The sequence below is a fragment of the Salmo trutta genome, chromosome 16, assembly GCF_901001165.1.
Source record: "Salmo trutta chromosome 16, fSalTru1.1, whole genome shotgun sequence".
Taxonomy (NCBI): domain Eukaryota; kingdom Metazoa; phylum Chordata; class Actinopteri; order Salmoniformes; family Salmonidae; genus Salmo; species Salmo trutta.
The window spans coordinates 16,162,732-16,176,001 of NC_042972.1; the positions used below are offsets into that span (position 1 = coordinate 16,162,732).

Here is a 13,270-nt window from a genome sequence, read left to right on the forward strand (position 1 = left end):
TCCAAGCTAACTTGCTAGCTACTTCCAGACACAAATGAAAGAACACCTCACTCTGACCATTTACTCGCCCTAGCAGAGTCAATGACTATACCACTTGGCTAAACTAAGAATGACGGGAGTAATCAAGTCGCTAAACGTTGGGTAGATAGTTAGATAGCATATACTAAATGTACTGGCAAGTTTGATGTATTAGTAGCCAACTAACCTTAAAAAGCTAGCTAACATACTGGTACATACTGCTGTAATGATATGCTATGCGCTTTTAAGGATGGTGTAGCTATTTGAAAAGTAATTACTTTATTACATTTCTCATTTTCTTAACGTTTGTCATAATTAGTTAAATTTGTATCCGCTCTCGTTGGACTTCGGCTGCATATTTTCTTCAAATCAGAAAATGTTGAAGTCACGCCCATTTTCAGAATAATTACATTATGGGCCCTTAAGCACGGAAAGAGTGTCCACTGCTTGTATACTTCGTATTTTGGCAAATGTAGTGCGACCACCGGGAACTTTTGGCATACTAACTATATCCATACTATGACCAACAATCATACTATAGTTACGTCACAAATAGTGCTGTTAGTATGAGTATTCGAACACAGCTATAGACATGGTATCTACGAGTTCATCTGATTCTTAAGTATCCCTTTAATTATATTTAGAAATCTTTTTTTGTCATCCTAAGTGATACCAATTACTCTGTGTAGAGAGACATTGCATTGGACCTGAAGAGCCTTGTTGTTGTATTTTCTAATGATCTACAATGAAAAAAATAAAAACACACAATGTAAAGTGTTGGTCCCATGTTTCATGAGCTGAAATAAAAGATCCCAGAAATCTTCCATATGCACAAAAAGCTTATTTCTCTCAAATTTTGTGAACTAATTTGTTTACATTCCTGTTAATTAGCATTTCTTCTTTGCCAAGATAACCCTTCCACCTGACAGGTGTGGCATATCGAGAAGCTAATTAAACAGCATGATCATTACACAGGTGCACCTTGTGCTGGGGACAAAAAGCCACTCTAATGTGCTATTTTGTTACACAATGCAGATGTCTCAAGTTTTGAGGGAGTGCGCAATTGGCATGCGGACTGCACGAATGTCCACAATAGCTGTTGCCAGATAATTTCTCTAACTTAAGCCACCTTCAATGTTTTAGAAAATCTGGCAGTATAAAAGCAACATGCAACAATTTCAAAGATTTTACTTAGTTACAGTTCATATAAGGAAATCAGTCAATTTAAATAAATTAATTAGGCTCTAATCTATGAATTTCACATGACTGGGAATACAGATATGCACCTGTTGGTCACATATTCCTTAAAAAAAAGGTAGGGGCATGGATCAGAAAACCAGTCAGTGTGACCACCATTTGCCTCATGCAGTGCAACACATCTCCTTTGCATAGAGTTGATCAGGCTGTTGATTGTGTCCTGTGGAATGTTGGCCCACTCCTCTTCAATGGCTGTGTGAAGTTTCTGGATATGGGCAGGAACTGGAACATGCTGTAGGACACGTTGATCCAGAGCATCCCATACATACTCAATGGGTGACATGTCTGGTGAGTCTGCAGGCCAATGAAGAAGTGGGACATTTTCAGCTTCCAGGAATTCTGGACAGGTCCTTGTGACATGGGCCCGTGCATTATCTTGCTCAAACATGAAGTGATGGCGGCGGATGAATGGCACGACGATGGGCCTCAGGAACTTGTATATCTGTGCATTCAAATTGACAATAATGAAATTGTGTTGTCTGTAGGTTATACCTGCCCATACCATAACCCCACTGCCACCATGGGGCACTCTGTTCACAACGTTGACATCTGCAAACCGCTCACCAACACGATGCCATACACATGGTTTGCAGTTGTGAGGCTGGTTGGATGTATTGCCAAATTATTTATTAAAATGACGGAGACGGCTTATGGTAGAGAAATGAATATTCAATTATTTGGCAAACAGCATTTTATGACGCCATTTTATGACTTTTTGTTGTTTCTTTTCGTTTTCGGTAAGGGTTATTTTGGCTGCTAGTGCACACACAAAAATGTCTTGAGGCAAGCCAATGTCAGTAGCCGAAGTCTATGCCCTATATAGGTGATTGGTTAACAGTAGGGATTCTTCAATTAAGTGTTTACAAATCGTTTTTATTCACATTTTTTACTTGAGAAATACTGCATCAAACATCTTAGTTGGATGTAAAATCTCCTTGACAAAAATGTCAAAATGACAGATATTTTAGCGTTCTTAGATTAATTCTGGCTACTGGCTATGCGTCTCAAAATTAACCAACTGTCTTTTAAGGGAGGAGGTGAGCACACGCGTTCACCTTGCCGAGTTTAAACTCGAAGCATGCGGAAGGCTTAAGCAGTCTATGGAAAACCTATGGCAGCAAGCCATGCTTTGGTTTAGTTTCCCTGGCACTTTGAATATGATGCACCAAAAAATATATAATGGGATTTATGCCACAAATGCTAAAACGTTAGCATGTGAAAACAGTTCCAGGGACACCTAAGCATGGACTGCTTATAGGGTAAGGAAACCGAAATGTAATTTTGTAATCTGGGTTTACTATCCCTTTTTAATATTACAGAATAGGACTGTTCCACTCTTATTTTATTGACTGTAATGACAGTGAACGACCAGGTAACTTGCAACATAACAGGAAGTAGGTTAATAATTCATTTCATCATGGACAGGCACTTTTGATGTCACGGTGGAAGTAGGCTACGGCTAATTCAAGACAACTATCATGTTTCTAGTTTTTCAGTATTAGTATTGACCTAACTACCATCCCCCGTTGTGCGGTGATGTACAGGTGCAGTTCCTATCCGAATGCGCGTGAGAAAAAAGGTCGAATTTTAATGCAATATCAACAAAGACAAGGTCTCCACGTTGAACATATCGTGTCCTACTAAACAGGATTTTAGGTAAGATAATTTTGCATGTTTTGTATTACAGGGAATAGAAACTTCCAAAGCCACCTGATCCCGCGAGTTTACGTAAATGTTGCGCGGAAGCGTGAATTAGAAACTGAATTCCCAGGAAATCGAAAGTTATCTGCGACTCCTCTCCTGTTGTAGACATATTGGACCTTGAGCTCATAAGGGCAAACAGTTTGTGGAGAGATCTGACATGTTGCCTAAATTTAGCCTAGTTACTCGGTATACATTTGGGATGTGTTCTAAGATTTCCAAATGTCTGAGTTTGTTTATGAACTAAATAAGCTCTACCTCAGTCAGAAGGGCTACAGGGCTTGCGGGTAAGATTTGTTTTATTTCTAGTCTAGGTCAAGTCAAATTAATTTACCTGACACATCCACATGCTATAATACGGCCTGCTCTACTGTACAAGAGGAAGTAGGCTTAATACTATTGTTTGATGGTAGCTGTTTGAGGTGTCAGTTGGATTCATCAGTAGGTTTCCTCAGTTGACTGTAACTGCATGTTTTGTCCATCCAAATGTAACCGATGTGAAATGGCTAGTTAGTTAGCGGTGGTGCGCGCTAATAGCGTTTCAATCAGTGACGTCACTCGCTCTGAGACTTGAAGTAGGGTTTACCCTTGCGTTGCAAGGGCCGTGGCTCTTGTGGCGCGATGGGTAACGTTGCTTCGGTGGGTGTCAGTTGTTGATGTGTGCAAGGGTCCCTGGTTCGAGCGAAGAAACCTACACTGTCACTGTAAAGCTGCGGCCCTTGCAACGCAAGGGGAAACCCTACTTCAAGTATGACGTCACCGATTGAAACGCTATTAGCTATTCACATCGGTTACACTCACCTCCTTTTCCGCATCAACCAATGATCCGGGTCAACAGCATCAATGTAACAGTGTAGGTTCCGTCCCTCTCTTCGCTGCAACCCTGGCTCGAACCAGGGACCCTTGCACACATCAACAACTGACACCCACCGAAGCATCGTTACCCATCGCGCCACAAGAGCCACGGCTACAGTGTTACACAAACATACTCTAAGGGACATATCGAAATTTACTGGGAGGGTATTATTTTTTATTTTGGGGAGGGATTTATTGCACAGGGGAGGGTTGTGTGTTTTTTGCCTGGTTTACTGTTGCTCGTATTTTCCCTATAAACAATAGCTTGACTTACTTTTGATATTACCCTAATACAGTTTAGAAATGTTTTTGACAGTTTGGTATGGTGTGGCTATTATTAAGCTTTAACTAATTCAGGCCTATGATATGAAGGCAGACAATTGTGCTCCAATTGTCTCCGACAGTTGAACGTGAGGTGAGGAAGACTTACAGGCCAACCAGAGTTTATCCTAAACTCAACAAAAAAAGAAACATCCCTTTTTCAGGACCCTGTCTTTAAAAGATCATTCGTAAAAATCCAAATAACTAGACAGATCTTAATTGAAAAGCGTTTAAACACTGGTTCCCATGCTTGTTCAATGAACCATAAACAATTAATTTACATGCACCTGTGGAATGGTCATTAAGACATTAACAGGTTACAGATGGTAGGCAATTAAGGTCACAGTTATGAAAACTTTGGACACTAAAGTGACCTTTGTACTGACTCTGAAAAACACCAAAAGAAGGATGCCCAGGGTCCCGCTCATCTGCGTGAACATCATGGCTCACCAGCAGCTCCAAACATCTAAAGAATAAGCTACCAGACAAACAAAGTTGTAAGAATTGTACTTAAACTCACCCTCATACTCATCTGGAGGTTGAGCATTTTTTTCCTCTCCATCTCTGTGATGGTACTGTATACAGCTGCACCATCGAGAGCATCCTGACTGGTTGCATCACTGCCTGGTATGGCAACTGCTCGGCCTCCGACCGCAAGGCATTACAGAGGGTAGTGCGTATGGCCCAGTACATCACTGGGGCCAAGCTTCCTGCCATCCAGGACCTCTATACCAGGCGCTGTCAGAGGAAGGCCCTAAAAATTGTCAGACTCCAGCCACCCTAGGCATAGACTTTTCTCTCTGATACCGCATGGCAAGCGGTACCGGAGCACCAAGTCTCTAGGTCCAAGAGGCTTCTAAACAGCTTCTACCCACAAGCCATAAGACTCCTGAACATCTAATCAAATGGCTACCCAGACCTTAAAAAATCTTTCTTTATATATGTATTTTTTTTACTGACAAATCAATCCATCCAAACTGTGCAGCGGGCAATTGATGAATGGAAAGGGACATCTGTTACAAAACACCAAGAAGTTTAATGACATTCGGAGATTGTCAAGCAAAGCCTTCGACACTGGGCACGCGAAGGTAGGCAGGGATGTATTTTTTTGTTAGTCGAGATTGACATAATCTATTTATTGTGTTGTTGAAAATGCAAACCATGATATTGATGGCCCAGAAGTCGGTATGCTTTGAATTATCGGTTGTGTGGTACATTGGCACAGAAAGTTGTTGGTGGAAAATTAGTTTAATATATTTTATATAATTCTAAATATCAAAATATTAAATCTAATTTCAAATGTCGCTGATCAATATCTGCAGCCAGCTCTGATTATATTGTAATGAAACAGGCAGAGAGAGTGAGCTCGTCTGTGGTGGTTGGCGAACCCTCAACCTTCTGGCCCGTAGCCCTGTGTGGCATTGACTGTGCCACAAAAGCATGCTGAAGTGGCAAAGTCAATATCCATGTTACAGTTATTGTTATTTGTGGTGGTAAACATTATTTTGAGTTAATTATATGATGGGGGAATACAGTACAAGGGGAGGGTCATGTGAAATTATTTTTAACGTTGGGGAGGGGGCACATTTTTTTTTTATTTGACACCTTGAGTTGGACTAGCTCCCCCCCCCCAGTAAATTTCAAGCTGTCCCTAAAAGGTAGTGGTCACCAACCGATGAGATCAACTGGTCGATCTCCAAGGCATTCCTTGTCAATCACCAAACATTTCTGTAAAACAAAACAACGTTTCTATAAAAATCAAAAAATCTGCGCTTTTGGCAGAAGGTGCACTTGATTCCGCAGCGCTAGCGCCAGGAAGGCAAAGTGTTCACATTTTTAACCATTTTATTTGTCTGAAGGTAGAGCTCCGCTTACCCGGCAGGCCCAGAAAGCAAGTCAAGTGTACCTATAGGGCTACCACTAGCCAATCAGATAGCTTCGATCATCCTGTGTGCACAGTTTCCTCGAGCCATAGACTGTAAAATTGAATGTACCGAGAAGTTGATACTGTGAGTTTGCACATTTTTTTAAAACCATGACTACAGAGACACTCAACGAATACAGCACAAAGCTGCTGTTTTTTTAGGTTCACGTTTAAGTTGTTGTTCAGTACTGTCAACACTTCGTTCAACACTTATAAGCCATAAAATGTGCATTCTCCCTACTTACACTACAACCAGCACTGCAGATGCAATGAGTGAGTATGGCAAAGTGTTCCGATAAGCTTGCATTGTTATTATTAGCGGCTTGTCTTTTGTAATATCAAGGGATATTTCACTTTCTCTGGTCATAGGATTAACAACATGAATTGGTGCATGAGGCAGAAATAATGCAGTGCGACTTGTTTCACCATCAGCTGGAGACGGTGTCTACTTTGCTCAGTGGAGGGAGGGAGAGCGAGCAGTGGGACATGAGTCGGGTGAGAGGTAGCCTCACCGCTGCGCCCTACCTCCCCTCAGACTGACCATCAGATGCAGGCCATCAGTCCAGTAAAAAAACTATCTGGAAATGATTATGCTCACTCAGCTGTGCCTCACAAGTAATACAACAAATGATCTATTACCAGTGTGATCCTATACCTAACATGTTGAAATATAATTTCAAAATGGTCAGAGAAGAACAACATTGGCAGGGCAATTGTATTGGGCCCATAGCCTACTGCAGAAACCTCATTGCTACAGAACTGTTTTTAATTGGTTAATGATGCATAGGCTTACATTTTTAAAGCCATGTTTAAAAAATTTTTTGAGCGGTATGTTGTGGAAATTCTTACACTGGGACACTCAAAGTCAATCTTAAATGAATAATTCTTTATCAGCGTACTGGAGAGGTTCCAACCAACTCAATGCACCAAGTACACATGTCGATCAGGAGCTCTCACGGGGCAGTCCTGTTAGTTCTCTTATATACTTACACAGAAAGTAATAATTACATGATTTAGCTTATTCATAATTCATTCTCGTTAACGTTTGCTATCATTCATGTGACAGACCAATACTGGTTCATGCATATGACAGACCAATACCTCACAAAGCTTCTTCTCTCCAAGCTGAGACCTTAACTGAGATATCGTTCTCAAAAAAGGGTCTGGGCGTACTGCCAAATTGCAGATACTATAGTGAGGATTTCTCCCAGGCGTTGCATGAACAATAACCACAAGAAATTGGTTATTAGAAAAGCACAAGCAGAACACAGAAATTGTCTGTTAGAAAAGCCAAATGTAAAAAATTCACATGAAGATCTTGGCTTATATTATGACTCGGAGTGATCTTGACTCACACATTAAGGTCTCCTTCAGTTGTATTGAACTACATATAATGTAATTCAAAGTAAGAAATCCCTATATACTACTAATTGCTTGCAAAGTTAACTGAATTTACAACTCTTTGTTGCTTTTTTATTGTGCATTCTAGAGCCTGCCACTGCCAGCATGTCACTGTTTGAGACCGAAGGACCCCTCGTGCTGGACCTGAGCTGCCCTATCTGCCTGCAACTCTTCTCCGACCCTGTGTCCCTGCCCTGCGGCCACGTCTACTGCTCAGCCTGCCTTGAGAAGTACATGGACACTGACACAGCCCACCACTGCTGCCCCGAATGCCAGGTTGAGTACCAGGGCCCCCAGGCCCTCGTGAAGAACTTCAAGATGTGCAGCATCATCGAGAGCTATAAGGTCACCACAACAGGAAAGGTCAGATCCGTCACAGATGGAGATGGTGGTGATTGCCACCAGGGGGTAGTGTCACCTAACCAGAGAAATGATGGTAAGACCTCTGAATGTCTATTAGACATAGAGCAACAGGAGTTACAACACACAGGCTTGGGAGATGCAGCTGCAGCGCCCCCTACTTTTCTGAAAAACCAACTGACCAAGATGGAGAAGGCAATAATGGACAAGTCTAAACTTCTATTAGCGTCTCAGGTAACGGAGTTGACGGTGAGGCTGGAAATGGCTGAGGACCAGCTGAGAAGGGAGGAGGAGAGGGAGGTCGAGGTCAGGGCCGCCAATGCCCTTCTGAGAGGAAAGGCAGCCAAGCTACTGGAGCGGATGACTGAGCTGACGATCAACTACGTTACTGGGATGACAGAGTTGATTGAAGAGGAACTGCGCCCCACCGAGGAGAGCCTAGGCAGCCGAGTACACCAAGTCTTCGAGATCCGAGTGAAGTTGAGGGAGGCCCAGCTCCGAGCCAAATCCCTCCTGACCGAGGAAGACAGTGGGGTGTTCAGTGAGGGGCTTCAGGAGGCACAACCGCGCATCATGGAGCTGATGGTCCAGCAACCTCTAGAGGAGCTGGACCACGACAACGCCAGTCCTGAGTCGAAAGTTAACCCAGGCCGTGCTTGTGACGAGCTGGAACGGAGGAGCGCAGAGCTGAGGGAGGGACTCGGGACGGCCCAACGTTCCCTACGCAACGTCCTCAACCCCTCAGAGGTGACCTTTGACCTGGACACTGCCCACCCCAGCTTGGTGCTGTCGGAGGACCTGAAGACGGTGACCTTCAGCACCAAAAAGCAGCCCTACCCGGCCCTGCCAACAAGGTTTAGCAACTTCCTCCAGGTGCTGAGCACCCAGAGCTTCTACGGAGGCGAGCATCGCTGGGAGGTGGATCTGGACGGGTCTTCTCCCTGGATCATAGGGGTGTGCTACAGCGGGGCGCTAGCACGCAGCGGGCTAGCGAGTGCCCTAGAGAGTAGCCGTGGCTCCTGGTGCCTGATGTGGTTCGATAACCTGCTCAGGTCCTTTGAGCAGGGCCATGATGTCCCATTGAAGAGAACCCCGGCAGTACACAGACTGGAGATCACGCTGAGCTTTAAGACTCAGAGGCTGAGCTTCTATAACATCAGCCAGTGCAGTGGGAAGACTCACGTGTACACCTTTAAGGCGAACCTCACGGAGCCGGTGCATCTGGCATATAGGATGATGTCAGGCCAACCGAAGGCACGCATAACAGTATGCTCTTAAATGGTCACTGGTACAAAAGAGAACCATGCAAGATTACATAGACTTGTTTTTATTAATCCTGTATTAATACCAAACTTTTCTTATTTACATTTAATGTTGTTCATGGTTGTAGAGACATAGTTGTTTTGGTCTGTTAATAGCGATAGGGGAGAGTGGGGTAAGTTGAGCCACCCCTTCTTTCTAGGAAACCATACACAAAATGTATAATAGGTTATCATTTAATGGAGTCTATGAAGGAAGAAACCACATGGAAAAAGTAGTAAGCAAGCTGGTCCAAAAAACTTTTCACAATGTCAAAGAAATCTTTTGTCTTATAGGTTTCATGATTCTTGTATCTAAACAAGATTGTTTCATAAATCAGATTGGTTCTCTTTAAGCTGAATGGAATAAACCCAGCATGAAAGTGCATACTTGTAGCTGTGTGGGTTAATATTGTCAAAATGTTTGCCTTGGGGTAAGTTGAGCCAATGACCACCATACCCCATCCAAATGATGATTACAGTTTGTCCGTTTTATTAATAATATGCATATTATTTTTGCAATGTCATCCATATGAAATCAAGATGGTGCATTTTTATTGTTGCAGACATCATCATACCCCGTGTATACAAGTGTAAAACAAGCAGGGGTCTAGCCCCCCTTGAGGTTCTTAACCTCTAGGGGCTATGTGGGACGCAAGCGTGCCACCCCTGGTACACCCTATCAACAACAGGTGAAATATCAAGAGCGCCAAATTTGAAAACAATGAAATGTCATAATTCAAATTTCTCAAACATACAACTATCTTACACCCTTTGAAAGATAAACATCTCCTTAATCTAACCACGTTGTCCGATTTCAAAAAGGCTTTACGGCGAAAGCATAAAGTTAGATTATGTTAGGAGAGTACATTGACAATAGCTGTGTGTAATGTTTTGTCAATTCAAAGACAGGCGTCACCAAAAGCAGATAACCAGCTAAAATTATGCACTAACCTTTGACAATATCCATCAGATGACACTCCTAGGACATTATGTTAGACAATACATGCATTTTTAGTTCTATCAAGTTCATATTTATATCCAAAAACAGCGTTTTACAATGGCGTTGATGTTCAGGAAATCGTTTCCCTCCAATAACCGCCAGTCAAATCAGCACAACAAATTAAATAATTACTATTCGAAAACATTGGTAAAATATTATATTGTCATTCAAAGAATTATAGATTTACATCTCTTGAACGCAACCGGCTTGCCAGATTTAAAAATAACCTTACTGGGAAATCACACTTTGCAATAATCTGAGCACTGCGCCCAGAAAAATACGCTTTGCGATACAGACTAACCGCCATGTTGGAGAGATCGAAAATACTATGTAAATAATCCATTACCTTTGATTCTCTTCATCAGATGTCACTTCCAGGAATCCCAGGTCCATAACAAATGTAGTTTTGTTCGAAAAAGCTCATAATTTATGTCCAAAAAGCTCCGTGTTGTTAGCACATGATCTATGCCCGCCGGACTTCACTTCATGAACGAGGGGGAAAAAAATATTTACGTTCGTTCAAACATGTCAAACGTTGTATAGCATAAATCATTAGTGCCTTTTTTAACCAGAACATGAATAATATTCAAGGCGGACGAATGCATTCTCTTTTAAAACGTATTGGAACGAGAGTACCCAACATGAACTCGCGCGCCAGAGTCTAATCGGCCACCACCGTTCCATGGCTCTTGTTCAGTCAGATCTCACAGTATAAGACTCAAAACACTTTGTAAAGACTGGTGACATCTAGTGGAAGCCAACGATTAATAAGCCCCTGTGTGTTTCAATGGCATAGGCTTAAAGGTACTTCAACACATCAGGTATCCACTTCCTGTCAGAATTTGTCTCAGGGTTTTGACTGCCATATGAGTTCTGTTATACTTACAGACACCATTCAAACAGTTTTAGAAAATTCAGAGTGTTTTCTATCCAAACCTGAACAATAATATGCATATTCTAGCTTCTGAGTTGGTGTAGGAGGCAGTTAAAAATGGGCACATATTTTTTTCAAAATTCTCAATACTGCCCCCTAGCTTAAGAGCGCAGCCAAGGAAGGGATGTTCATTTGAGCAGCAGCAAGGGATGAAAAAATGTACAGAATTGCACCGAGGTATATTCACAAAAAAAGCAAACAAATATTTACCTGTGTGAAAGAGGCACACAACACAATTGATCTGATAACATGGAGCTTTTTAAACATATTAAGAATCTCGCACACCAGTTTCTTGGGTTTAGTAGCTTCAAATGCAGAGAACTTCCCCACAAATTGGCACATCGAAACTACATACCTGTCCCAGACAAGAAATGGAAGGGTATATCTGAATGTAGGCATACATTTAAGATATACAATATACCCAGAGCCCCACTTTTTGTTTTTTGTTGCATGTTTTGCATGTTATTTTGGCATTGATACGTGTCACATCAGTTTCCAAACAATGTAAAAAAACAAAGCCATAATTGAGTTAGTAAAGCTGCATACAAACATGGTCTGTTTTTTGCTTTCTTGAGTAAGTCAGCTCCAAAATGCAGGTGTTTCAGCCTAGCTCAGGGCTTTTTGTGGTGGTGGGGCAGCCAGCAGAAAATATAGTAGGGGTTGATAATGTTCTCTAGTTGCGCTGTGATTGTCGCAGTGTACTGTCACTCATGGGGACACAACGTCACTGCAAAATCTACGGGGAGAGCTCGACAATTCAAGCCCATTGGGTGCTGCCATAGTTACATTAGAAGTGCCCATCCAAGAAGGCCACAAATAAAATGACAGATGGGAGAACCTTCCAGAAGGACAACCATCTCTGCCTTTATGGTAGAGTGGCCAGAAGGAAGCCACTCCTCAGTAAAAGGCACATGACAGCCCACTTGGAGTTTGCCAAAAGGCACCTAAAGGACTCTGACCATGAGAAACAAGATTCACTGGTCTGATGAAACCAAGATTTAAGACTGACACTATCCCTACGCTAAAGCATGGTTGTGGCAGCATCATGCTGTGGGGATGTTTTTCAGCGGCAAGGACTGGGAGACTAGTCAGGATTGAGGGAAAGATGAACGATGAAAAGTACAGAAAGGTCCTTGATGAAAATCAGAGCACTCAGGACCTCAAACTGGGGTGAAGGTTCACCTTCCAACAGGCCAGCAACCCTAAGCACATAGTCAAGACAACGCAGGAGTGGCTTCGGGACAAGTGTCAATGTCCTTGAGTGGGCCAGCCAGAGCCAGGACTTGAACCTGATCAAACATCTGTGGAGAGACCTGAAAATAGCTGTGCAGCGACGCTCCCCATCCAACCTGACATAGCTTGCGACGATCTGCAGAGAAGAATGGGACAAACTTCCAAAATACAGGTGTGCCGAGCTTGTAACATCATACCCAAGAAAACTCGAGTCTGTAATCGCTGCTAAAGGTGCCTCAACAAATAATTCAGTGAAGGGTCTGAATACTTATGTAAATGTGATTTTTCAAAAATGTCGAAAAACCTGTTTGTTTTGTCATTATGGGTATTGTGTGTAGATTGATTGGGGAAAACAGTTTAATTAATTTTAGAATAAGGCTGTAACAAAATGTGAAAAAGGGGTCTGAATACCTTCCGAATGCACTGTAAATTATGTAATATGCCAGGGAGATACGTATACTGTAGCTAAAAAAGTAATACTAAGTATGTTGTGTAATACTAAGTATGTTGGTAGCCCATGTGGTTCATCCTAATAATTGGGTCCCTTTCCCCCTCATAACGTAGCTTAATGTTCTGACTTGGTGGTGCACATGTAGCCTATAGCCTGTTTTAGAGAAATGTAATCATTCAATATTGTAAGAGCTTTCATTGCTTATATGCCCCCTTCATTTATTCTACGGTTCTGACTTGGTGTACAGGGAGAATACTGTAATTACGGCCCATGTTCGCTGTACATTTCAAAGTGCTGAAAAGTACGTTCGTCTTAGCTCGCTCATTAATGTCTTAATCAAAATTACGGATTGCCTCTTATCCGCTCGTCGTCCCCTTATGGCATAGTTTGTACATCTCAATTGTCAGTAGAAACCATTTGTTTAAGCAAGTCAGCCAAATCAGCAATGGTTTTTAAAAAGGCAGTAAATGAGGCTGAATGAACTGTTTCGCTTTCTGACAAGGCTCTGCTGATA

General features: G+C 42.3%; 1 protein-coding gene across 5 annotated transcripts; it reads left to right on the forward strand.

Moving 5' to 3' along the window:
• The first annotated feature begins 2,268 nt into the window (after positions 1 to 2,268).
• Positions 2,269 to 9,523, forward strand: trim107 (tripartite motif containing 107). Of its 5 annotated transcripts, XM_029693176.1 has the most exons (3): positions 2,270 to 2,534; positions 2,820 to 2,931; positions 7,566 to 9,523. In XM_029693176.1, the coding sequence occupies exon 3, from the start codon at positions 7,583 to 7,585 to the stop codon at positions 9,113 to 9,115; it is 1,533 nt and encodes a 510-aa protein (XP_029549036.1). In that variant the 5' UTR covers positions 2,270 to 2,534; positions 2,820 to 2,931; positions 7,566 to 7,582; the 3' UTR covers positions 9,116 to 9,523. The 5 variants fall into 5 exon arrangements, with proteins under 5 accessions (XP_029549037.1, XP_029549036.1, XP_029549035.1 ...); XM_029693177.1 differs by lacking the exon at positions 2,820 to 2,931 and having other exon boundaries at positions 2,269 to 2,534; XM_029693175.1 differs by lacking the exon at positions 2,270 to 2,534 and having other exon boundaries at positions 2,673 to 2,931.
• Positions 9,524 to 13,270: the final 3,747 nt, after the last annotated feature.

Coding starts and splice junctions, on each gene's coding strand:
- trim107 (XM_029693177.1), top strand. CDS start 7,583: ATGTCACTGTTTGAGACCGAAGGACCCCTCGTGCTGGACCTGAGCTGC.